At 44.5% G+C, this 27,710-nt stretch overlaps 2 protein-coding genes across 2 annotated transcripts; both read right to left on the reverse strand.

The window, feature by feature from the left end:
* Window positions 1-8,291: 8,291 nt before the first annotated feature.
* Window positions 8,292-9,644, reverse strand: LOC140223435 (uncharacterized). The gene is made up of 2 exons (XM_072295277.1): window positions 9,373-9,644; window positions 8,292-9,297 (listed from the first exon to the last, which is right to left on the reverse strand). Exons 1-2 carry the CDS (start codon window positions 9,642-9,644, stop codon window positions 8,292-8,294), a joined length of 1,278 nt encoding a protein of 425 aa, XP_072151378.1.
* Window positions 9,645-18,615: 8,971 nt separating this feature from the next.
* LOC117865226 (uncharacterized) lies at window positions 18,616-19,488 on the reverse strand. The gene has a single exon (XM_034749379.2). The coding sequence runs from the start codon at window positions 19,483-19,485 to the stop codon at window positions 18,790-18,792; it is 696 nt and encodes a 231-aa protein (XP_034605270.1). The 5' UTR covers window positions 19,486-19,488; the 3' UTR covers window positions 18,616-18,789.
* Window positions 19,489-27,710: the final 8,222 nt, after the last annotated feature.

Here is a 27,710-nt window from a genome sequence, read left to right on the forward strand (position 1 = left end):
GACCTCTATATATATGGTCAATATGGCTTGGAGTACAAGGAATACATCAAGTGTAAAAAATAGGATAAATATATCCTAAAATACACATATACTTACTAGTAACAGGGACCATCCATAAAAATAGGCATTTCTAGGTCGATTTGTTTCACTGGACAGTCCAAAAAATAGAATGCAATTTCTAAAGCCCGTCAACAAAAGTGGCAAGCACTAAAAATATTCAAAGTTTCGGGAGTCAACGTGAAAAAACCGAGAATTTTTAATTTCATGCTCTCCCTCCTCTACCCATCCTCTTTTCTCTCGCTCTCCCGTATCTCTTCTTTTCTCTGCCGTTTGTGCATCCTCTCTACTTTCTTCCTCCCTCTACACGAGAGCAAATGACGGCCAATGTTGGAGCGGGCAGTAGCACTGGAACAGGCATGAAGTGGCACGTGCGGGAACAGGGCAAGGCTAATCCTTTTGTTTTTCTTTCTTTATTCTTGTTTTTTTATTTCTAAGGCCGGTTGACCGACCTAAGAATTAACTAATTTGTAGGGCCTGTTGCAAAAATTAATCTTACAAATCGATATTGATTGTCCTAGAAATGGTTTCTAACGTAATGGATTAAAGCATTTAATATTTTCTATGTTTAAGATAATGAATACATTTCTAGATTCAAGCATCCTCTTTTGAGGGCGTGTCACACCAGAATTATCACATGAAGTAGGCACATGGTACAAGGAACATGTAGCTAAGACATCAGAAAGTACAATTATACACTAAAAAACCAACAAACAAAAGGAAAAGAATTAAAATATCTAATTTGCAGTTTGAGTAGTCCTCCTTTCGTGGTTTGTTTCATAACCCCGACTCCAAATGAGCCAACTTCACCTTATTTGGGTGAAAGTAGAACAAGAGCACGAGTCCAATATAGGTGAAGAGAAATTTCATTAGCTGGATGAATTGAAGCTAGGTCCACGAAATTAAACATCGCTACATTAACTGGCCTCATGACCAATCAAAAGGGTAGTGTGGATCTAATTATAATGGCACTTGCTGGCGACTAGAGACTCCGAATTGTGGTGAACATGGTAACATGCTGAATGCCATTGGACACAAACCAAAGCTCACTACTAGAAATATGAGCATTCGTCCTTGACGTTAGTACCAGACAGCTTTTTATCCGGTACTAACATGCGAAATTAGTACTGGGTAGAAATTTTTGGTCCTCGGAGGCCTTTTAGTACCGGGCAATAACACCAGTACCTCATGGAGTACCATTGAGTACCAGTCAATAACACCAACCGGTACTAAATGGTGACATTTAGTATCGGGTGGTGTTATTGCCCGGTACTAAAAGCCTCTCCGCGGGTTACTTCAGAAGGAAAGCATATCTAACTCAATCACATGTGCTGTGTAGGTGAGATGGTAATGAAGGTTCGCACGAGGCTTGAGGTTGTGGGTTCGAATCTCACAGACCACGCACGAGCATATTACGCGTGAAATTCGCATGACTTGTGACTAGGTACGATGCGCGTGTGCAGGGACTAAAGGTTGATTCTCTAGTAGTGGCTACTCACACCGGAGGGAACTCTAAGACCATGCCTCCAAGGAGGGTAGGTCACTGGAGCTGCCACCATCAAACATTTCAAAGCGGAAGTAGGTCTCCACCTGGATTATCGCACACACCAGAAGGGAGTAGGACATCCCAACATTGCCCCAGGAGGGGAAGAGATCCTCATGGACGTCTCCATCGCTAGCCTTGATAAAAAGTTCGGCATGTTTTCGCTTGATATCAAGGACACCCCAATGGTTTGCTTGCCGAAATATTATCGTGCATGCTAATAGGACCTGAGCACTAGCCTAGCTATGGATACCACCGCTACCATAGACCCCGTGGACTGGCTTCATTGCAATGCAGCCCCCAAAGTCAATGAAGCACATCTCATATCACGCCATCGCTGAACTTTGAGTGCTTATTGTTTAGAGATGATGAATTGCGTCCCATACCGCACCGTCACCGAACACTAGCCAGGATACCCGTCGGCGAAGCTGATGGAACACACATTGGACCATGTCATCATTGAACATAGGGCACTGAGCGCTAGTAGCATGTGGTTGGTGATGCATGTCCTATGCCGTGCAGACACCAAGTGCTAGGACCCAACACTCCGGCTAAATCTCCAATGCCGCAGCTGCCACAGTTGAGATCAGCATGTCGTTTGCGAGGAAGGAGAGAACCGAGGGGGTTGAAGGGTGGCGGGGAAAGCCTCACTGCCACCATGCATCCTTGTGGCCGCCGGACCATCGATGGCTCGCTCTAGGGGCAGCGATGTAGTGTGTGTGTTGGGGGGGGGGGGGGGGGGGGGTTGAGAAGCGTGGGAAGACGGCTTCTGTTCTTCTCTATGATATTAAAATATTACCGTGTATTCTTTTTTGTTTCCTCTTTGTTTTTGTTTAGTAGGTGTTGGGACCATGGTTTCCTTCTTGCTGTTTGCAATAATTGAATCCATCTAGAACGAGAGGTTATGGGTACTTTGTGTATTCAAACCGTCAAATTTATTTACATGCGCACAATCATCCACTGTAAAGTACCTTCCAGTGTTATTACTCGAGTCCTAAGGTTGTCAACAGTAGCGAGGTGGATGGGTTATAGTCCAAGCAATCAGGAGCTATCTGTTTGGATCCTGACCTATCACATCTGACGATTCTGAGGCCTTGGAAGTTTCCCTGCATAGTCCAAAGACGAAATTTGATGGTGCCAGGGAAGGAAAATTATTCCTACGTGACAAAGTGCCCTGTTCTCTGGTGGATCATTGTTCTGTACGGGGTGCTGGGCTGCTGGCATGTGTTCAAGTGACGCACAAACAAATTTGAACCACTCAGGTAACACTCCAGGTGTCCAGGCAGCAAGATTACATAATCTTAACTCATGGATTTGAGTGACCTACTTCTGGTCACATCGAGCTGGAGAGAGCAGTCTGCATGGTCTCCTTCACTCGAGCGCCGGCCACACATTTCTTCTGCCTGCAGATGACAACATACCATGTGAAAAACCTATTTAATTTGTAGGAAACAAGTACATTTGATGAAACACGTGCGCTCATCTACGGTTCCAGTTCTGCCAAACCATTGCATTTCAATTTACAGTGACCTTGTCCTGCCCCATCCTACCTTCTTATCTCTAGTGGCTTCCATTCCCGTTGAATTTGTATAGTCATGTAGCTAAACAGTCCCTGGTCCTAGGCCTTCCTTCGGCACTCGATCAACAGTGCGCTTGCCCGCACCGCTGAGGTAGCACCAGGATCTTGCTTAGAGCATAATCAGCGTATACATGTACCATCTACTTCCTCTATATTTTTACATGTCACATTAGATTTGTTCTAAACCTGTCCAACATTAACCAAATTATAGAAAAATATAACATCTATAATACCAAATTTATTTTATTAAATCTACTATAGAATATACTTTGATAGTGTATATATTTGGTAGTATAGTTCTTGTTGTATTGTTCTATAAATTTGATCAAAGTTGGACATGTTTAACTAAAGAAAAATCTAATATGACATGTGAAATAAAAACGGAGGAAGTACATGTGAGCATTTGTAGACTACATGGCATATTAGTAACAACGGAGAACAAACGCATCCAAGATACGATTACCAATGCAACTGACGATATTTTATATACAATACTCTAATTATTATAGGTCACGTCTTTATGTAATAATTAATTAGAATAGAGTCAATAAGAAATAATTTATTACACGACGTTTCGTATAAAAAATTTGTAGACAGTTTTTTGGAACATTTGTACACATGCCTAATTATTCAGCACGCTCGTGGCAATATCCTGTTGCCATATCATTTTGAGACAATCTAATAGCTAAGGCTATCCACACCGCTCAGCTGTAAAACACCCCCTACCGCAAATATACCAGTCAAACTCACGCACCGCTATCTTCTTCCCAATCCCTCCGTTCGCTACAGCGAAACTGGAAACCCAACGCGCGAGCTCTCCGCCGCTATCCTCTCCACCGCAGCAGCCGCTCCTCTCGCGGCAGCCGTGCGAAGTGTCCGCGTCCTCCCCGATGGCATCTTGGAGAAGCTGGCGGTCTCGCTCAAATCCGAGGGCATTGGGGACGGAGGGGAGGAGGAGGCAGCGCCCGCCGGAGAGTGCAGGGACGGGTCAGCGAAGGGGGCCGGCGGTCGGCGGCGGCGCAGAGAGAGGCAAGCACAGACAGACACGGAGGAGAGCTCTACAACGCGGTCGCCCATTCGCCATCGACGGAGAAGGTAATTCCTATCCCTACTGCAGCCTCTAGATCCGGAGGTGCTCGCCCGCCGTGGCCGTTGCGACCTGCCGCAGTGGCCCCATCGGCCCCGCCACGGTCGGCCCGCCATCCCTGCGAGCCGCCGCGCTCGCCCCCGGCACCGCCGTGGCGCTCGGCCCCCAGCACCGCTGCTCCACTGTCTACCTCTTTTCCTTTTCGTTTTGCTATCTCCTATCCGTCATACTCCTGAAGATGAATATTGGCTCTACTCCTGAAGTGCTTAAGTTCATAAACCATGGCAAAAATGCATATGTTCCTGAGTCACAACATAGAACTATACACGACAACACTCTTATATTATACAACTAGTAGATGTCAATCGTAATCCAGCAGGATTGTGAACAAAGCTGTTCATAAATGAATCTGCAACAAGTAAAATCGAGCTTAGAAACATTGTCTGCTACTCATATTTGAATTGCACTCAGTTGCAAACAGAGGAAGCAAAAGAAAAGTATGTGCATTACTGTCGAGGTGTATAATCAAATATTACTAGGGACACCATTAAATAAAATGTGGTACTGGTACAGATAATAACAGTGACATCGAGAGCAAAGCATAAGGGACCATGACTTGCATATGAATAACAGTATCATGTTGAATATTTATTTCAGAAGACCAACACTTTAGATTTGCAAGGTTTTTTTGAAGTTTTTGAAAAAGAGATGTCAATGATGTGAGGGTTTTTATGCTGCCCAAAATAGGCCTTTGCTCTAGATTTTTTTTTATCTTCATTATGCGTCTATGTTCCACTGCATATATGTTGTATTGTGATGCTTGCACATATGTGTGTGCCTGTGGTGGGCAGCATATGCCTTTCATGCATACTTCTTGGCATATATGCATTTAGCTAGTTAGAGTTATGCAACAACCACATTCAAAAATGTTCTATCTTCCACTCATTCTGACCAACACTAGGAGCATTCATTTCAGGGGCAATGTTCTGTCATCCATTGCTATTTAATTAGGGTTCAGACACTTTGGCACCAAAACTTAGCATGTTGCCAAAACATTTGATGGTGCATATGTATTTAGAATCTTGTAGTCTTTTCTTCATGTTTTAAAATAGAGCAAGATGAATACTTATTGTACCATTTACTTCATGTTATTGTAGGATGAATCAAAATAATTGTGATGAAGCTGGTGATGACATTACCGGTTTCGGCTGGGGTCTTCCAATGGCAGACTTCTATGGAGGGTGGAACCCAGGGTTACAACCATCTGCTCAGCAGTACCCATTTTTCCAGGGAGGGTGGACCGCAGCTCTGAACCAAGGGTTCATGCCACCCCATGCTCAAAATCAGCCTGTCGCTGCAATGGTCGAGAGTGTTCAGCCAGCAGTAATGAAAGAGAGTCAGGGTGATGGGGAAGGAGCATCAGTGGCAGCTGGTCAACGACGCAAGGTCGGACCTAGTCGAATCAAGTTATCCAACTTCTCCCCAAAAGAAGATGTGTTCCTTGTGAAGTCATGGTTGGAAATTAGCTGTGACCCAATTATAAACACTGAGCAGAAGAAGGAGGGGTTCTGGGCTAGGATTACAAGCCAATACAATAACAAGAGGGGTTCCTTTCATGAGAGAAGTTTCATATCGCTGCAGAGTCGTTGGGAAACTATCAAGGCTGAAACAAGTAAATTTGCAGGGCACATGGCAAATGTTCTTCGAGACAATCCGAGCGGGATGAGTGATGCAGATAAGGTGAGGGAGATGATCTGTTATTGGTATTTGGTTTCAATTACAATTTGCTTCATAATTTAACATTGTGTACCTTTTTTGTAGACCTCTTTAGCTCTAGCTAACTTTGCAGACATCGAAGAATACCCTTTTATTTACATGCATTGCTGGGATTTGCTGAAGGACGAGCCTAAGTGGATGGAGCTCAACATTAGAGGGGCACGACCTGGAGATGACGATGCAATAGCCGATCACATTCCCACAGCCGATTGTGACCTGGAGACACCATCTTCTCAGTACTCAGGGAGCAAGAGGCCTATGGGGAGGGATGCAGCTAAAAGACAAGCTAAGAAATCAGCCTCTTCCTCCCCGTTAGATTCATCTCAGTATGTTTCAAAGTTGCAGGACCTGTCCATACAAAAGATTTCAATATGGCAAGAAGAAAATGCGAAGAAAGGCTCTCGCTATGAGAAAATGGCAGCCATCGAGTCACAAAGGTACGATGAGGTGCGGCAACACAATCAGCACATGGTAGCAATTGAGGAAGAGAAACTGCAGATCATGCATACAAAAGCTGACATACTACAAACACATGAGGAAAAGCGCATCCTCGGGATTGATCTCGACAAGTGTGCTCCGCGCCTCCGCATGTACTATGAAAAGAAACAACAAGAGATACCTAAGAACATTGGTGCCGATGGAGACGATAGCGTAGACCCTTAAACTAGTGTTGTAATGTGCTACTAGTTGTTGTGTACTAGCTATGTTGTACTACTAGTTGCTGTGAACATTGGTCCCATGTTGCTGTGTTGTACTACTAGTTGAGGCTACCTTGAAGTGGCTGTGTTGTACTAATAATTGTGAACCCATGTTGCTGTGTTGTACTAATAATTGTGAACCCATGTATTAGTACTGTGTTGCATTAAGGATTGTTCAACTGACCAGGCTGCTGTTCCTCTACAATTTTTGTTGTGTTATTACCCAGGATTGTACTGTGTTTCATCATGATTGCTGCTGCCTGCCTGTATTACCCATTTCATCATTTAGCATCTACAGTCTTTCCTTACCTTTCCTATGCTACTATGCTTTGTGAAAAGTCCAGTTGTTCTTTTGGAGATGATCATGGCATTCTGGCATTTCAGTTTACTCCAACTTTTATGGAATTCAGGTGCGTGAATGCCAAAGGGAATGATGCTGGCGACTGTGACAAATTTGCCAAGTACTACATGTCTCTTTGCCCTAGAGAATGGGTGAGTGCATTTTCCTTACTGCTGCCATTGTTAACCATGCTTATGGGGAACATATCTTTTTGAATGAAGTACTCCAAGTCTAGTATTGTGCCTTCCATACCAGTGACAAGAATAGAGCTCAAGGCCTGCTGACAAACAACAAAATTCTGGAGCTTTGCAGAAGACTAGTTCTTGAGCTTAAGGCCTTCCATATCATTTTGGTGCTTAATTAAATTACAGGGTAGATTTCCTTTTGCGCACATTTGTTTGAACTACATATGTACAAGACACAAAGAGTTTAATGGAGTCCCTTATAGTCCTTCAACTATAGGAGTTGTGAGTGTTTCAAAATAAAATTTAATATGTCAAATCAGCAATTAATTTCACCTCTATTATGTTAGCAGTCAGTCTTACACAATGTTATAGATTCAAGAATCCTTCCAATCTCAACTCATCAAAACAAGCTGAAGCATAGTATTGGCTTGATGACTTATATAATGAACATAAAAACAGTACAACGGTATAATTTCAGGTAAGATAGGTTACAGGGGCAACTCTTGAGGAAGCAAGTAACAAATTCAAAGGGAAATCAATGTGAGCTCTGATGTTCTGATGAATACTTGAGCACCAAAAATAGCAGATTTGTTTCTCTAGTTTTTAAACAGCTGTTTCTGCATAAGTTTTCAGAAGTACCTTGTCTGCATACTTATTCACCAATGAAGCTAGTTCAGATTTAGGAGTACATCCTCCAAACAAAGAGCAATAATTTGTTCACAAAATTCCTGACAACAAAAGGAACAATAATTTGTTCACAAAATTCCTGACAACAAAAGAGCATGAGAGAATCAGCATGCCCCAGCATGCTCAGCCTCTCTGTACTTCTAACCCATGTCAAACAAAACCTGGAAGAAATTCAATTGAAAAAGGCCCATTTCAGCATAGTTCATCTTCTAGCAGGTTACAAAACAACCAGTATGGATGGTAGTAATGACTACATACATAATAGGATTACAATGTTTATGACAGCATACATAACAGGATTATAATATTTATGACTGCATACATAACATGATTACAATATTAGGATGAACCATGCAACATCAATTGGTATTCGATAAGATCCATCTGCAACTGGCTATGGATGGCAGTATTCTTCAACTTATGATGTTTATTAATATACTCCACTCTCTCTTGGGTTATAGTCTGGTATGGAGTAGCAGGAATCCCAACATTGTTGTAGTTCGTATTCTTTGCAAGTTTCCCTTCATCCTCGATAATCATATTATGCATAATTATGCATGCTATCATAATGTCCCTAATCTGTTCACAATTCCAACCATATGCAGGGCCTCGAACAATAGCCCACCTAGACTGAAGGACACCAAAAGTGCGCTCCTTAGCAAAGTGTGCTGCCTTCGTATCCACGGGATGGGAAACTGTCTTCACAAAAGCCGACCAATTGGGGTATATACCATCAGCAAGATAGTAACACATGTCATACGTGTGACCATTAACGGTGAATGATACCGGAGCTGCTTGGCCTTTCAAATATGCGGAGAAGACGTGCGACTTTTGAAGGACATTAATATCATTGCAGCTGCCTGGCATGCCAAAATAGGCATGCCATATCCAAAGGTCATGCGAAGCTACCGCCTCAAGTATCATGGATGGATGCTTCCCACGCCTTGTGAACATGCCTTTATATGCCGAGGTGCAATTGCGCCACTCCCAGTGCATACAATCAATGCTTCCCAACATTCCCGGAAATCCACATTGCTCTCCAATTCTAAGAAGCCGTGCTACATCTTGAGCATTCGGAGCACGTAGATAGTACTCCCCGAATACAAAAATGATAGCCCGACAAAAATGGTGGAGAGCCTTACAAGCAGTTGACTCACCAATACGAACATACTCATCTACAACGTTAGCAGGTAGACCATATGGAAGAATGCGAATAGCAGCAACTGCCTTTTGCAAACCATTGAGCCCAAGACAGCCAATGGCATCCTCCTTTTGCTTGAAGTAGGATTCTGCACCTTCAATCGCTTCGACAAGGTGCTCAAACACATGGACGCGCATTCGAAACCTGCACACAAAGATAAGGTCTGTCAATGTACTGCAAAGTAACCCATGAAGCAATCCATGACTACCAGAAACACACCGTCGACGGAACTGAAACGCCGAGTAAACAAGATTGGGACCAAAGTAGTCAGCATGGATCCTCGTATCCCCGACCGCATGATCCCTCTGTCGGATCTGCTTTGGTGGACCATTGGAACGATGTCTACGACGAGAGGGTCCAGCATTCTCGAGCTCGAACGACTCTAGTACCTCCAAGTCATTGTCATCAACAATCAAATAAAAATCATCTTCGTCATCCTCTTCCTCTGTCACCCACGTTCTACACATGGAAGAACCAAAGTAGCCTGCCATGACCGTGGAGGGAACGTGCGACGGGTGGACAGAACAGGACCTTAATGGAGTAGAGGGAACAGGCGACGGACCCTAGCAGCCAGCCATGTCGAGATCAAATCCGGCTATTTGGGCTGCCAGATGGAGTATATGATAGTTCAAATGGATGCTTCTAGGCCATGGCCACTTGTTGCTACAAGGAATCGACAAGGAACTCACCGGACAGGAAGGGAGACGGCAGCGCAGTCGGTGGCGGCAGCGGCGGTTCGTTGAGTTGGGGATGTGGTTCGTTGGGGTTGGGGATGGTTTACAGAAGCCTGCGCGGCAGCGTTACAAGGTTATTATCTGTACAGACCCGATGGGCCATGTGGGCCATGCCCTATTAACGCTTGGTTTAGCAACGGAGCGGTGCGGATAGTCTAACCCTTATAATACATACAGTACAGCGACTGCCGCTGCGCCGCAGCTGCGGCTGCAGCAGCCACTATAGCAGCGAGCAGTCGCTACAGGGCAAATGCTGTCACTCTAACAACTGCACACAGCCAGCCGGCCGAACAGCAAGTAGCTGTGCTGCTATTTGAGGCTGCTGTCACTCTAACAACTGCACACAGCCAGCCAGCCGAACAGCACGTAGCTGTGCTGCTATTTGAGGCTGTAGCCGAATGGTTGGGCTGCACAGCAGCTGCTGCTGCTAATAAGCTGCAGCCAGCACACCAGAGACGACTACACATTAATAAGTGGTCCATCTTCTCCGTTTCATTCACTTTCCGAATTTGTTAGACTGCATCTTTTAGTCGGCTCTCAGCAGGTTGTAAATTATAGCTGGCTTCCCTTCTTTCTCCTCCCCTCTCTCCTTCAACTCAGCATAAATCTGACATGATAACTTATATAGCCCACCTATAATATAATATTTTTTAGTACTCTATAAGAAGTGATCGTTGGAGAGACCTCAAACTCAGAACCGTAAGCTAGGGGAAGAAGAGGTGGAGAGATAACAACGCACAAAAGCGTTTAGATTGGGGTGATTCCTCGTGACAAATTTGTCTCAGATACCAAGGGAAGATTTTATCCGGCATCGCCACATTATTTTCGGCCCCCAAAAGTTTATCAGGCATCATATGTCTTCGACCACCTTTTTGACATGTGCTTGGGTGCGTTGTCCACCACCATCCTTTCTCTGGCAAAGACGTGACGAGAGTATTTGGGAGCGCCAGCAAATTGACACGACAGCCCCACGACGTCACCGTGGTTAACGTCATACGTGGGCACAATGACGCACAAAGCAGGTACTCCCTCCGTTCCAAATTGTAAGTCATTCCAAGACTTTTGAAGAGTCAAAGTATCCTTGACCAAATTTATATAATAATATAATAATATTTATGATGTCAACTAAGTATCATTAGATTCTTTATCAATTATATTTTCATAGTATATCTATTTGATGTCATAAATCTTTAATTTTTTTCTATAATTTTGGTCAAACTTGAGATGCTTTGACTCTCCAAGATTCTTGGAATGACTTACAATTTGTGATAGAGGAAATACTTGTTGTTGTGTTACTGCTAATAATTACATTAACGTCATTCTTATCCCCCGCTTCCGACGCCTGCACGGCTGCACCATCACACGCATTGAATGACGGTGTTGTGGCTGCTCAATTACTTGTATCACCTGTAGACGAATCATTTTTCACCATGAGAGGAATGAGCATTCGTCGATGACGTTAATATCGACTGAACTTTGGTTTGGTACTAACGCGTAAAATTAGTACCGGGTCCAAATTTAAGATCCCGGAAACATTTTAATTAGTACCGGGTCACAACATCACCGGGTGCTAAAAAGTAGCTTTTAGTACTGGGTGGTGTTGTGACCGGTACTAAAAGGTCATCCAAGGTTACTTAGCATCTCTTTGTTCATCATATGTGTTGTGTAGGTAAGATGGTAAGAAAAGCTCGCGCGTGGGAGGGTTACAGTGAAGGGAAAATGTTCCCCTACAAATATTGGTAGGGAAAGCTTCCCAGGCCTGTTTAGGATGACGCTGCGGAGAGTCCTTGCTGCCGGGGTGCGACGAGCAGCGGCCGGACAGGCCTCGCTAAGCTCGCCGGCACGTACACGCAGCTGGTGCTGCATGAACAAACCATCGATCAGGCCGCGATCTTTGCAGCGAAGAACAAGCAAAACGAGGCTACGACCACTACATATACCTGTCGGCAAATTAAAGGCGAGAGGTAGAGGGGCTCGAAGAGGAAGGGAGGGGGAGAGAGCACGCTGCCACTAGAAATTGTATTGCGTTTGCTTGATCGGCATCCGCGATCAGCAAACCATTGAAAATCTCTTGATGGCCTCACTCAGAAAACACGGCACTTGTAATCTTTCTTATTTTTTCTTCTTCTTTGTTTCTTAATTGTAACATAACAGTGTAACTTTGCTCATCTCTTAATATAATATTAATCAGTAGGGAATACTCTTCCTGTTTCATTAAAAAAAACTAACAAGAGAAGGTATATATTCGGGTGTTTGGTATAATTAGGTAGAGTAATTAATACGTTGACTTGGCTGAGTGGATGGCATAGGAGCTACGCAAGGCATCATAATATTTGGTGTGCACTTGTGCAGTGAGTGAAGGCGATGGATTTGATGCACATGAGTGGCGGGTTAGGGAAAATCGAAAAGGAAGCGTGCGCGGACAAACCGGGTGGGGCCGCAAAGCGTGACCACCCTACTACTCAGCCCCTCTCTAGCTGCCACGGTGCCATAGTCCAAGTCATCAAACTATTTTGGCCACCTTTCTCAGCTATCCATACTTTTTCTTTTACGGAACATCTAAGGGTGTTTGCTTCCTTGAGCTAAAATTTAGTCCGTGTCACATCGAATTTTCGGAGGCTAATTAGGAGGACTAAATATGAGTTAATTATAAAACTAATTGCACAGATGGAGACTAAACGGTGAGACGAATCTATTAAGCCTAATTAATTCATGATTTGACAATGGTTACTGTAGCAGCACATTGTCAAATCCTGGACTAATTAGGCTTAATAGATTCGTCTCGCCGTTTAGCCTCCATCTGTGCAATGAGTTTTGTAAATAGTCTATATTTAATACTTCTAATTAGTATCTAAACATTCGATGTGATAAGTGCTAAAGTTTAGGGGTAGGAACCAAACACCCCCTGGAGGGCTCTCGATTTAAGCTTAACTCGAGAGCCTGATTCGGAGCAAACAAGGAAGAATCGGGATCTTCGAAGTTGGAAATGGAAAAAGGGAAGAACTAACAAAGGTTGAAGAAAGTAACATCACCGAATTATTGACCTTATCTGGCTCCAGCTTGACAGGAGGTGGACGGAACAGCTGGTGGTAGGTTGCCAGGGTTTCTGGGTTTGGGGAGGTGCCATGACCGGTGAGTTTAGAGGGATGGCTAGCGGCAGCAGCAACCCGGCAGTGGTTCCAGGTTATGGGCGGTGAGGCCGGTTGGGGAGGACCGGTGGCTGGAGGCACACTACAACATAAACACCAAGTAGAGACACTTTTGTATAGAAATTTTATGATTTGCCCTTACAAATATATCTTAACATAATATAAAGATATTTTTTATCGCACTTTAGAAAGTGTCATATGTATTGACATACTACTTGAGATATTTTCAACTATAGGGACATTTTGTAGTCATTTTGTAAAATGTCAATTACAATATTAGGGACATATTTGAGACACTAAAAAAATTTGATCTTAGTACTCCCATAAAAACATAAATGATGAACCTCATTACAAAATGACCAGTGTGTCCGGAAAAAGTACATAGATAAATTATGGTCTTTTAACGGAACGGTCTCTATCTCCATAGGCAGCTGATCAGCCGTCACCTCCTAGTTACCCTCCTAGTGTTTGGTGAGGGGATAGCGGGTCAGCATAATGAATTGTATTCCGCAAGTGTGGTAAAAATTAATAGTAGAGTTTAGTGATGGCCAAAGTGGACCATATCCACCTAGGATAGAAGAATTCTTAATGAAGTGTTAATTTCACTACTTTAAGCCATATGAAAATACTAATCCGGCCACTCTCTTTGCATTTGATGTCATATTGCCCGCTCTCTTTTCCTATCCAAGCTCCGCCACCGGAAAAAAAAAAAAGAAACAATTCTCTATTTGACACTAGATTAAAATGTGGTTCCCTCCATGACCCTACCGGCCATTTGACTGACCCCTATTCTCCATCAGCAATGGGAGATCCATTCACAGCAGAAGCCGAGAAAATTAAGTGACAACCATCTACAGTTGCCCAGAGGCTAGCTTAGGCTAGGCTCAAGCTAGCGTGATCACCTTGCGAGGAAGATCCACGCTAGAATTCTAGAGCTAGATGTCACAAGTCATAGGTATAGCCTTGATGGAGATCTTGTGATGAACAATCATCCATTGGAAAGTAACGGATGTATTCTGATTTAATAGCGATGCATATACCTCCTTTTATGATTTCATATTTTCTCAGGTTTGCTTATTCAATCTATGGTTGACGTAGATTTCTTGGGGTGTTTATATGGTCACGGTGACTAGATTTGTTTACCTGATCTACCGAGAAATACGACATGTGCTTTATATCCATGCCCTTACACTGCCTGCGCTGATAGGTAGGATTGTGACATGACCTATTTTGGTGTAAGTTGGATGTTTTCGAGAGTCATACCAGAGATGGAGATTTAAAGATACTTTGAATGAGAACCATGTTTTGCTTGCCATCTATCTAGGACTACAACATATGCATAGTTTAGGCTTTACTCTAGATGAGTTACCTCTTGTTCATATCCGCTTATGTCTATCACAACCATCTTGCAACCTAAATCATGTTTGCTATGCTTAGACCTTGTTTCTACGGAACGATAAACTTTAGCGAAATACTATAAGCGAAATACTATAAGGGAAAAATTATGATGATCCGTACGCATGCGGTTCAAACAGGTGCGCTAACTGACGCTAACAAATGTATGGGAAAAGGTAGGGTAAATACGGTGAGGCAGAATCTTGTACCTGACCCACAGGAGGACGGATTGGGCAATAGACGCCAGGTCCGCACTGCTGGCGGCGTGCGAGGTAAAGACGATGGAGCTGAGGTGCTGCCAGCAGTGGCACCAGGTGCGACACACGGCTGGGGTGCAGGTGGAGTTGCGGATACTGTGGCATGTGAGGATCTCGAGGACCACCTCGTCGGGGAGGATGGTTAGGAGCAATGTGGTACGGTGCTTCGAGCGTGCTGCCATGGGAGTCGGCGGCGCAACGGAGGGTGGCGGTGAGACGAAGGGGAACTGGTTGGGCTCCTAGTTGTATTTTTTTTGTTTTACTTTTCTGGGGCCTCCAAATTGCCTTTCCACTGCACACGGTTAGTTAGCACAAATCCACAAAAGAAAACGAAATGTTGAAGACGGTTTGGAGAGCACAAATTGCTTCTCTTTTTCCTGCTGTTGTAATTGCCTCGAATTAAGAATTGTAATATTATATTTCCTAGCATCCAACAGTTCAACAAATTCGATTCAACGGTTTGCAAAGCCTCGTTAAAGATTTATTCAACCTTTCTGTAAAGCCACGTTCACCATTGGAGGCCTAATTCATTATAAATTCACATAGAAATGTTCAGCATTGTGCAAAAACAGATTTGCAGCTGGAAGCACTCTTCTTTCCTTCTGTTTATTCCTTTTATTTTTACTACATGTATACATACTATTTATAAAAAATTAGCTCCTTGTAAAATGACTTAATCTTGTTTAAATATAAGTTATGTTTTCTATCCTTACATGTGCTTCATGATCAATCGTGAATATTATAGACTATTTTTATGTGAGAACAACCTAAAATATATAGGCAACATCGACAATTTTCTTCAAAAAACCATCTGTAATACATTACATATATTTTTATGTATAAGAAACATCTAGATGTATATTATCATCACTAAAATTTTTTTCTTTAAGAACTATTCATAAATACTATATATTTTTTATTTTAATCAGTTGGAATACACCACAGTGGTGCACAGACTCCACGTGACAACGGGGCACAGAAACGGGCTTTGGCCTCTGGGCCCGCATCAAGTCGATGAGAGGGAAGAAAAAGAAAGAAAAAAAAATTCAAATAAAAAACCAAAAAAAGCCCAACTAGTCAGGATGTGTCTGTGCGGTTTTGAAGCCAGGATGATTGTCTAAGGTCCTGGAAGTATTTCAAAAGTGCCCAGAGACCAGCATCATCTATGGAATTGCAGTGGAGATGGAGGAGCAACCAGTGGAGATGGAGGTGATCCACGTATTATGGTGATGAACTATTAGAGGAAAAGCTATACACAACTAATCTCTCAATTACCGTAATCATTAATATGACAATCTATGAGGTAAATGTCATTAACATGGGAGCAGAGGGCAATTTGCTCTAGTCGCTTCTCATGTTCACTCCAAGTCAACTTTTAACGAAAAATAGATTTAATTATTTTTTAAGTAATCTGTATTTTTAAACTATATATGGACCTAAATGACACCTGAAGCTAAGTTTAGAGAGCTAAATATGAAATTTACGAGTTCGGGACCGGGATGACACCCGAAGCTAAGTTTAAGAAGCCAAATATGCAATTTATGAGTTCAAGGACCGTGATGACACACCCCAAGAAAGTTTAAGGACCGGCAATGCACTTTACTCTTTTATAAATCATGGTATTGTCTTTAAACTCTAAAAATACTTTGCATCCAAACAGGATCTAAACCTTGATAAAAAAAATATTAGATTGAATCCAAACATTTGAGTTGACCAAACTACCTGTAATCTAAAAATTATTAGATTGAATCCAAACATTGGTGTTGATCAAATTAACTGTAATCTGTTCCGACGTACTGCCAAACAACATAATGCCGATCAAATCCAGGCATGGCACACTGATCATATCAAAGAACGAAAGGGTTACATGTACTCCAACTTGTAACTTAATCTGTACACAAGACCTAATAAGCAACATATAGTATTAAAAGATAGAGTAACATATAGAATAACACCAGATCCAAGAAGAGTGAAACTCGCTTATCCCCACGATGCAACTAAAAAAACTGCTGATCACCGGGATTAGTTTTGTGCACAATCAAGAAACCTTACCAAACAAGCAACCTCCTGCGCGTGCGCACAGCCGCTTAACACCAATAACATGGTAACCACATGTTAGCTGCAGCTGCAATTAAACAGCTACCTTGTACCCGTGGCAAGCAAAGCACATTCCTGTGAAGTTGGTTTACTAATTGACTTCCATTTGTTGCGTAATCGGTAGTCCTCGTACCCTCCGACAATGACGATGTGCATCTCTTGTGCATTTGCAAATAAGTATACATTATTATCTCAAATAAGTATACATTATTATCTCAAAGAAGACGTGGAATAAAAATTGTGTTTGTTGCACAAAGAAGATGAAATAAAGTCGATGCACTACTAGAGAGGAGGCCATCACCGCGGGTCCATCACCACATGTTTTCAGTGTACTAGCGGTGATAAGTTATCACCGTCGGATTTTTACATGAGCCGGTGGTAAAAATTGAAACCGATAATATAGTATCACCGTTGGCTCGTAATACAAACCAGCAGTGATATCAGGTTTGCGGACCCAAAATTATTATGAACTTCAATTTTGACTTAGGCTCGCATTCGCTCACCCTCCCTTCCTCTCCTCCTTCCCCCGGCTAGATCTCAACTGCCCCTCTCCTCCCCCTTCTGTTTGCCCCTCACTCACTGGTGGTAGTGAGGAGCGGTGGCGGGCATGGTGGCATTGCAGTAGCGGCTGGCGGGTGCGGCGGCGCAACCTCAGTGGGTTCAGCGGGTGCGGGCGTGGCGGCGCGGCCTCGGCGGCCTTGAGCGCGGTGGCGCAGCCTTGGCGGGCGCGGGCGTGGGCCCGGTGAGAAAGGGGCGCAACGGCAGGCGAGGCGAGGAAGAGGAGCAGAGGTAGGCAAGGCGAGCTGCGGCTAGACTGGACGTGGCTGCAGCTTCAGCAAGGAAGAGGCATGGAGGCGGGCACAACTTCCTTCCCCGGGTACATCCATACCTCCCTCCGAGCTACTATTGCAGCAGGCAGCGGAGCTCCTGCACTGTGGCTAGCCGGAACCAGTGCCGCGGCGAGGTGCAGGGCTCTAATAGCGTGGCCAGCTGGATCCAGTTGTGCGGCGGCGGGGCTTTCTTTAATAAGTTTCACCGACGGTAATAGGGTTACCCATCCAGCCATCCTTTATCCGTCGAACCCCTAAACCGGCGTGATGATGTAGGTTCCGACAGTGATAGTAGATTCTGTAGTAGTGATGGGTTCTAAGATGCCTGATTGTGCTCTAGCAAGTTATGGTTCTCTCGTCTGTTCTAATTTGTCATCCTAGACCCTATTTGGATCAATTTGGATCAAGAGGCTAACTTTAGTCGGCCAAAAATTAGTCCCTAATGATCCAAACAGGGGCTAAAAGTGGACTAAAAATTAGGCAACCTCCTAACTAAAATTCAAGCACTAGCCCTTCAAACATAGCTAACGGAGGCTAATTTTAGATACAGATGGCAAAAGACCGAAAATATGCTCCCACTAAAACTTTACCATTTCTTCTCATGTACCCCGTAGGGATAGAATGGACTTTTACCAATAAATGGGCTAAAATTAGCTCTTGCTCCAAATAGGACTAATTTTAGCTAACTAAAATTTAGAGGTCTAAACATCAATCCGGACTAAACTTTAGCTTTAGTAGATGCGCCTGCGCTACGGATTTTGCGAAAAACTGCCTCTTGGTTAGGTTCCCCGTAAACGCTTGATCCAAGGGACGAAGTTCGGTATCTAAATCTTGTTGGATTATTAACTTGTCAAAGTGTCGCTTCATACGTACGTCTCACCTCCTGGGGATCGGTTTTCAGATCGTTTGGATCAGTCCCCAATAGTATTGTTCACTTCACCGAATGATCATTCACTAACGTATATATGTAGAGCTTACACTTTATGAACCAGCACCAGTATTACGTGGAATCCGCTCGAAACTATATTCATTCACCCAGAAAGCTAAAAGCATCGCTTAATTCGTACAGGTACCACCTTACATGATTAACGGTTCTCACCACGATACATACAGCTAAGCTTAGACATGTACTACACATACACTGATACACAGGACAAGCTAGCAGTCCTCACGGTCACGGATGGCGACCACTTCCAGTCCCACCACCGCCGCCACCTGCGTAACCTCCTTGGCCCGCACCAGATCCACTCCCTCCGCCGCTCCCTGTTCCACCGCTTGCATTCCCAGAGCCTTGGCCGCTACCCACAGCATGGCTGGCATGTCCAACGCCGCTTCCGTTGCCTGATGCACCATCACCGCCAGCCCCTATGTTTGCACCACCTCCATGGGTGACAGTTAGACCATCTGGACCAAAGTGGATTCCAATGCCTTCACCACCACCAGCACCCACACTCGCACTTCCGTTGTGGGTACTGATGGCGCCACCTCCGCCAACACCGACACCCACGTCCACTCCATCCTTGCCAATGTCGATGTCGACTCCAAGGCCAACTCCGCCACCTGCACTAGAGCCGCCAGCACGGGTGGTACCGATGCCACCACCAACGCCCCCACCAAATCCAATGTTTGTGTCTGACTTATTATGTGAGATGGTCCAGCCGAATCCGTGGCCATTTCCAGAGCCATGGCTGCTGCCAGACTTCCATGGTAGGGATGGCAAGGAGAACTTGCTGACATAGATGGCACTGGCGCTAATGCCATCCTCATTAGGGAAATGCCTTGCATTGGCAGGGGTAGGTAGAGTTGCAGTGGAGCAAAGGAGTGCGAGGAAGAAGAAAGCACTGGCTCTGCCGAGAGTAGAGGTAGCCATTTGTTTCTTGAGTTGTTGTGAAGGGTCCCAATACGCTACTAGTGTTTATATAGTGGCTTTTGCCACAATAGAACCACATTATTTTAGGCCCAAATCTAGAGGCAAGATTATATTAGCTGGCTCTAGGTTTATTTCTTATTGGCTTGCGTGTGGAGGATGCATGAACCCGAATTATACGGCCTGTTTACATAGCGTAACTTGACCATTCATTCTGGATCCCGTTAATAGTGAAAAACAGATTTAAGTTCAGCGTGTGGATACTTAAGGAAAATAAATAATTTCAAGTCTGATGGAGATTAGTTTAGTTAGTCTTGTATGCTAAAATAGCTCCATCGAAACTGAACCAAAAGCCCTCTTCAGATTCAAAGGTTATTTCAGTCTTGGGAAAGTACTACAGTTTTGGGAAGCTAATGGTACAGTTTCTAAGACTGCCAAAATATCTAAACTGATTTGCCTATGAATGAAACTATAGCTCGAATACACAATTTTATGTCACATTTTCATACGCAAGTCATAGACTTTAATTGCAGTGCACCCGATTGGACAGAATCAGTTGAAATAAAAGTTTGTAGCTTAATGACAATTTCAATACGTTTCATAATCTTGAAAATAGTGTTGACAGGTGCCTGTACTAGATAGGAGTACGCGCGCGGGACAGGGTGTAGCAAAGGGTCCAAAGGCAGGCATCTGCGCCTCAGCTGGTCCGTTGAGTCCCAGCCGAAACCATTGTACCATTCGCCCCTGCTGAGTGGGGGGAAGAAGAGCCCCGACCTCGGGCGTGAAGTCGGTCGCTCTGTCCTGCAACCGATCAAGAGGGCAAGCGAAAGTCAGGGGCGGTACCCATATCGACCTTACAGGATTGGTCGGAGATCAAGGGGCCCACCGCCTGACCCCGGGATCATCGCTCGGAGCTAACCACCCTACGGGGGAGTCGGAACAGGGTCGAGCCCACCAAGGACCGGGCCAATGAACGCAAGACTCACCGACCGTCCACGAGCCACCCCATACTTGATGACACGACGCCCACGGCTGGACCATTCCCGTCCTATGTACAACAGGGTATGACAGGGGCCATGCCAGGAGCTATGCTAGGCGTGCGCTGCACTATGCCAACCACATTAGGTACTGTGTGTCGGTGTTTAGACCCGGCAACCTACCGAGGGGGTACCCGAGGTAGTGTTTTATGCGTGGGGCTCGTCGAGATCATGAACTCGAAGGTGAACTCGAATACACAATTTAGATAGGTTTGGGCCGCTTATGTCGTGTAATACCCTACGTCTTGTGTGTTGGTTGGATTGTATTGATTGAACTTGTTTGGAGGGGATCCCTGCCTCGCCTTATATCGCCGGGGGAGGGCTATAGGTCGGTTGTTTACAAAAGTACCAGTCGGATTCAACTAGGGAGTCCTACTCTAATTGCTACGAGTAGTTTCTTAATCCTCAACTAGTTCTTGTCCTCCATGTAGACCACATCGTCCTGCACCGTAGTCTCCATGTCTGACACATCTTGGTGTACAGCCCCGTATTGTAGGACTGTCCAAACCTTCTGGTGGACCCATAGATGTATGAACGACAAGCCTTCGAGTACTTTTTAGTCAAAGGTAGCAGTCTGAGTACTTCTATAGATGTCTCCGACTAGTTTGTGGTGCTCTTCTAAGTACTCCATCGGATTGAGTCTTCGAAGGAACTCGAGTACTCTCATGCGGCTAGAATGTGCTCAAGCCTCATTTAACTTAGTCTTTAAATCTTCAACCTTGAATCTTATATGGAAGTGCGATGAAAATCACACTCCATATGGAGTAGCCCCCGAGCCTTAGGTTGAATCGAAGAATCAAGCTGAGGGTCAATCTTGTAATTTCACATCTCTTTTAACTTAAAAACCCAAAGAAAAAACTTTTTAGCCAATGGGCACGTGGAACACAGCCCCCAAGCCATTACACGACTAGTTTGGGTATAAGGGTCAACCACTGGTCAACGTGACCATTCACCAACAGTAACTTTATCTCTTTCTGAAAAAATTGGAAACTGTCAAGGGATAACTGCGGGCGTTTAAAAATGGAATATTCCTATTAATCTCGCTTCTGTTTTAACTTTGCCTCAGTTATAAATAACGGAGGAATTCACCCTTTCCGTTTCACCTGAGCCATTCTGCCTATTCATCTTCCACATTGTAGCCCTAGCACCGCTGCTTGCAATCCTTGAGCTCGAGTGGCATCCTTTCCCACCGCTTAGCCCCCAAGCGCATGCGCAAGAGGACCCTTGTGGCAACACGAATGGGGAAGAAAGCAACCTCCAGCAAGGTAGACAAGAGCAAGAAGAGGAAAGCGACGAAGAAGGAGAAGGAGATCCAGTTGCCGACGCCAAAGTATGGGAAGACTTATCAGACGGCGCCGCCGAATCAAGCCTATGCCTGGAAGAAATCCATAATGAAGGATGCGGACATCCAAGCATTGGTGGATGCCGATCTTCTCCAGGAGCAGGACTTCATCACCTGGAGGGAAGCCTGTGGCAACCCATGGCCCATGGAGAGCTATACCCATGAGACAGTGATTTTCGCACACTTCATTGAGCAAGGTTTGGCTCTCCCCACATCTAACTTATTCCGTGGGTTGTTGAGGTACTACAATTTGGTGCTAGTCCACCTCAACCGCAACTCAAATCCTGCACATAGCCATTTTTGTGCACTTGTGCAAAACTTTCCTTGGAATCCAGCCGCACTTTCAACTCTTTAGGAAGTTCTTTAGAGTTAAGCCCCAGCCCAAAATGGACCACACCGAAGTAGTCAGGGAAGCGGGTGGGAATCCAACTACGGAAGTTCTTTAGAGTTAAGCCCCAGCCCAAAATGGACCACACCGAAGTAGTCAGGGAAGCGGGTGGGAATCCAACTACGGGAGCAAGTCAAAGGCCTGTACTTGGATTATGAATTGATAGACTCCCACTTGGGCTGGAAGCAGTGGTGGTTCTACATTGGAAATCATGAACCCCGACTACCTAAGGTGACCAGCCAACGACCTGTCTGGAACAATCGCTGGTTGGATGAGCCGAGCCATGCGGATAGGTTTTAGCTGCTAGAGCTGCTGGAGAAGATCGTTGCGCTCAAGATGGAGGGACTGATTGGCATCGGCGTGGCCTTCAGCTTCATGAGGAGGTGAGTCCAACCCCTGCAGCTACGCTGCACATGGGGGTATGACTACTTGGGTCCCAATGACCCATCCCGGATGACGTCGGAAGGCTTGTTCGTGGATGAGGTGATGGCAGGGCTGAGGCACTTCTTCAAGCATGCCAGGGGGATCCCGATGATCATGCGAGAACATTGTGCTGCCAACCCGCCAAACAGTGTAAGTACCCGTGGCCTGCAACCCCCAAGTACTAATTTTTGCACTTGTCAATTTGTTGACTTGTCTTCTGTTTGCAGGAAGAAGTTCACTTGTATTGCTCCATCCCTCCTCCACCTGGATCGGATGGCTCTGACACCGCTCCACGTGTACAGACCATTGCAGCTGTACAGAAGGCGATTGAGGAGGAGGAGGAAGAGGAATCAGAAGGTTGGTCCTCCTTCAGCAGCTCTGATTTAGATGCTGCTGAAAAGTTTGTCGTCAAGCCCCATCCGTCAGACAAGGTGGGGTCTTCCTCCATGACTTCAAAGCGTGAAGCCAAAGATGTCTTGGAGGCCGGTTTAGTGCCACCCCCGAAGAGAAAATGTACTGTCGCTGTCAAACAGGTAGTGAAGAAGCCATTGACTGACGATAAAGTCCTCACTCTGGTAATCACATTTGAAGAAGGACAAGCTCCTAAGGATCGAGTACTCGTAAGTTGTTTTCCTTTCTTCCATGCCTGACTTGATTCTAATATTGGCGAATTGCATGTAGTCGAGGAGGAGACAGAGGCGGAATAGACGACTACAGATGTCATGCAACAAGTGCTGCCGGCGATCAAGGAGCATATCAATCTTGACAATGATGAAGAACCTCCTGTCACCAGGACCAACCCTGCCAACGCGCATGCTACTCAAGGAGTGGAGACGACAACCAAGGCTGGTGAGGATCCATTTATGATCCAATAAACCACGCCAAAGAAGTTGTCGCCCACTGTCAAGTCCCTGCGCCTGGGGGCAGAGCCCTCTTTGAAGGTAAGGCGATCCACAAAGTAAGTGTTCGAGTACTGATTGTGAACCGTTGTTGTCTTCTGATGTGTTGTGACACTTGTCTTTGTTCAGGAGATCTGCCAGCGTGGACATTGGGGTCCAAGCCTGAAATCTGGAGTTGATGGTAGCAGCTGCTCAGCCCAAGAACTCGTCTTGGAGCCTGCAATTCTACCACCAGAGGAGCAGCCTGCGCTTGAAGTCGCTCCGGGTGTTGTATCCCTTGTCGCTGCACTCATGCAGGATGTGATTGCATCACTTAATGTTTATGTAGTGCCGGCCCCCGAGCTACCAGTGGCCGAACCCGTTAAACTACTTCCGCAGTGGTGGAGACTTCTAATGGATCGTACTGAGATTTGTCTAAAAGGTCATGGAAAAAATTGCTTAAAGAGAGGGAGAATGAACACATATTTTTAGATGGTGGACATGTGTGAGGGCAAAGGGTGATCACGAGACACAATTGAAGATCTCAAAATTGGATTGCACATGGTTGGAAAATGAATATGGATCAATTCCTAATCTTGAGAGCATAGGGAACTTTTATGAAGCTCAAAGAACTGAGGAGTACTTTATTATTATATTTTTCTTTTCCTATCTCTTTTCTTTCTTCTTCCTTTCTTTTTCTTTCCACAATTTTTTCTTGCTCCTTAGAACTCTTTGCAACATAATACTTACTGAGCAGTAATCAGAGATAATGCAATGACTCTCCCCCATGCTTAGCTGCTGCTCATCCTTGAGCATGAAAGAGGAAGAAAGATAAGCTGCTGAGGTAAGCACAAATCCTTTGGTCTTCTGTAGAAAATTATTTTATTCCTCTGAAGGGTCTTCCACGCCAAATTTCAGAGGGAGCAGAGGGAAAAACCACCCAGGTCGATCGGCCTGACCCCTTCCGGCCTCTGTTTCCTTCGGGTTTTATTCTCCGTACAGGTGGATGCCTCTAGGTCTTGTTTTCTTGAAAAGGTACTAACTAATCTTTTGGATCCTCGTCGAAATATTTTCCATACACATATTGGGTTTTGGTCAAGGAGGTAATCATAAAAAATGATAGTTTTGGTTTAGATTGGATGCCCAGCGAAGTTTGTGAAATTTTCGATGTAGAAATTCACACTGCATGGGCAGAAAGGCTAGCAAGAAATGGTTACACAAATGAATGACTAGCTTCTAAGTCTCATACCGCAGAAATAAATTTTGAATCAATTCACCTAAAAATAAATCTTGCAATCTATGGTTTAACATGATCTGAACATTTAGCTTTGGATAGGTGGAGCAATTGCAAGAAGTATTATTGATAAGGTCAGTGCAATGATGTCCAAAATAAAAGTGCCTTTGATTTATTTAAAAGAGAGAGCAATAAATATATATGTGGGTCTCATATTATCATAACCTCAACAAAAAGATAAGCTAGTATTTAAGTCAATATCAGATTATATTAGAGAGAGCATTAGTTCAATGGTGCAATAACCAATTATGAAAAAATTAAACAAAGCGGCAAGGATCATTATCTTTTATCATGACAAGAACTTAAACTATCACAATTAATCATATGTCATTAGGTTCAGGTGATGCAAATTTATTTAACATGCCATTGTGAAATAAAAACAAACACACAGATAGAAAATACTACGCACACCAAACTCACACATGCCGAAATAAATAAAAGAAAAGAAAAATTCAAACCACACGTGTGCGCTTTTATTCGGTCCTTCGGTCTCTAGTCCAAGTTGTCATGCACCTCCTCCTGATGTGGCTCCCCCTGATGCTGGTGTTCGTAAAATCCCTACTCGTAATATTCCCACCCGCCACCTTGATACCACTTTGGAGGGTAAGTTCCCATCAGCCTAAATTGGTAGGTGATAGTCATGTTCCTTTCAATTCTGTTTGTAGCTTCTCTCATGGTGTCTACGTCTTGCAGGTTCCTCTGGATGTACGCACCTACAGTGTGCGTGCCTCTCTGTGGTTAGGGTAGGTGGCTGAACTGAGATAGTGTAACATGTGGTACTCTTCCCTTGTAAGGTTGTAGCAGGTAGCCATGACAGGCATATGGTGATGGTTGGTACGCCGGTTGCTGATATCCCTGCTGCGCATACAGGTCTACTGCCCATGCTTCGGCCGACGCTTCCTCCCACTACTGTTGTTGCCATCTTTTTGGGACTCCTTCATAACTTGGTACGTTTTGGAATTCAGTTCTCCAATAACTAGAGCTGGGAGGAGGTAGCTATTCTTCTAGTGTAGCTTGAGAGGATGAGGCTTCAACAATTCTTTCACCTCTTTTATTTTCCTTGCGGGAATGATTATTCCCTCTTCACGGCAGTTGGTTTTGCCCACAGAAAATACTCTCAGTCTTTCATTTGGAAATTTCACATTTGTGACCCCAACTGTATAACCTTTATCTTCGTCACCACTAATTAAATGTGCACTTTACATAGTCCTTACATTAATGCTTCCCCCTTTATTAGCCATTTGTTAACGGTCCTTAAATGTCATATCCGACCGTCAACTCTAACAAAGAACAGTGAAATAACAAGAACCAAACTAAAGATTGGAGTTTAACATTAACCAATTCCACAAGGTTTGATGAATCACTATTTACAGGAGAGCGCGTCTATATACGGGGGAAAACATACTCAAACCCATGAAGAAACACACGCTTCGACCTATCCTGATAGAGCATGAGACAAGAAGGGCCCACACGACATACCAAACAACCTTATCTTGGCTCGAGCCACCCTGGACCTGCATGAGGAGCCCACAAAGGATTAACCGACCAAATTTGGGCCCAAACAGAGCCAGTAGGGGTTCGGCCGATCCGCCACTGGGCCGATCGAGCCCATTTTTTGCGTGGTGTCTCCCACCGCCTTACTGGAGGCGATTGCGGGGGGTTGGCGCGAAGCAACGAACCTGGACGTGGGATCCTTCACAAGTGGAGGGAATATTCCATGGGATCTTTGGTGCATATCCACTCCCCCAAGTTCCCTCTCCACTATAAAAGACCCCTTCCTCTCCATTCAGCAGACAACAACACACAAGAGAAGAGAAGAAGAGATCCACCACTCCAAGGCAAAGCCCTACCTCCATAGTGCTTAGAAAATAGGGAGAGAGTGAGGGGTAGTTCAGGGAAGTGCCAGCCTGTTGGCACTCTTTCCCACACCTGTACCTCGATGGATGCTTCCTTGTTTGAGTAAGTGTTAATGATTCTCTATGGTGGTGAGTCTATTGGTAAGGTAAACTCTATCCTTTATTTGCTTTGGGTTCATCATCCGTTCTTGCAACGGGTGCTCTAGTTTAAGAACTTCATTCTAAGATGGAGTCTGGCTGAAGCTAGAGTAGTAATAGATAGCATAGGCATGGTGTCTAGGCTTGAGATTACCTTTGTTTGCTGCCCTTCCCCACGTTTTGAGAGATAGGCAGCAGGTGGTGATAGCCCTGTCCATCCCTTGTATCCCTCCACGTTCGGGTTCGGCGTAGAGCTAATAGCCGAAGACACTTGGCAAACCAGATGTAGGCTGGTGCCTGAAGTAAGCAGTAGAGGTTGAGTTTATCTTATCCTATGACCCTAAGACCATAGGAATCCTCTCTATCCTTGCATACCTAACTCTTTTTATCCTTGGAAGAACCAGCTAGAAAACTAGTACACTCCCGTTCCCTGAGAAAATACGATACCCTGAATACTCTCCGGGTGAAGTGCTACAACGATATATCCGTGCGCTTGCGGATTTATTTGTGAACGTTAAAAAATACCAAAAAGCATTTTTGGTGCTGTTGCTGGGGAACGGTTGTTGTGTTAACTTCAAACCTAGTTTGTCCTTATATCTTTTATTTTATATTTCTCTTTATTTTATCCTTTCTTTACCATGAAACTATTTCTATCCCAAAATTTCTTCTCCTGAGGATGAGTTCTTAGAGCCACCACCCTTTTCAAAGCCTATCACAACTTTTGGCTATGAACTCCATCCTGGCATGATTGCCATGGTTCATGGACAAACCTTCTCTGGATTTGAAAATGAAAATCCTTACCATCATTTGCAAGAGTTTGAGGAATTATGTTCGTGCTTGGTAATCCCAAGCATGACACAGGAAACTTTGAA

Source organism: Setaria viridis, chromosome 7 (assembly GCF_005286985.2).
Source record: "Setaria viridis chromosome 7, Setaria_viridis_v4.0, whole genome shotgun sequence".
In the NCBI taxonomy this organism is placed as follows: domain Eukaryota; kingdom Viridiplantae; phylum Streptophyta; class Magnoliopsida; order Poales; family Poaceae; genus Setaria; species Setaria viridis.

Coding starts and splice junctions, on each gene's coding strand:
- LOC140223435 (XM_072295277.1), bottom strand. CDS start 9,644: ATGGCAGGCTACTTTGGTTCTTCCATGTGTAGAACGTGGGTGACAGAG. Junction 9,298..9,372: donor GCGTTTCAGTTCCGTCGACG/GTGTGTTTCTGG, acceptor CTTTGTGTGCAG/GTTTCGAATGCGCGTCCATG.
- LOC117865226 (XM_034749379.2), bottom strand. CDS start 19,485: ATGGCTACCTCTACTCTCGGCAGAGCCAGTGCTTTCTTCTTCCTCGCA.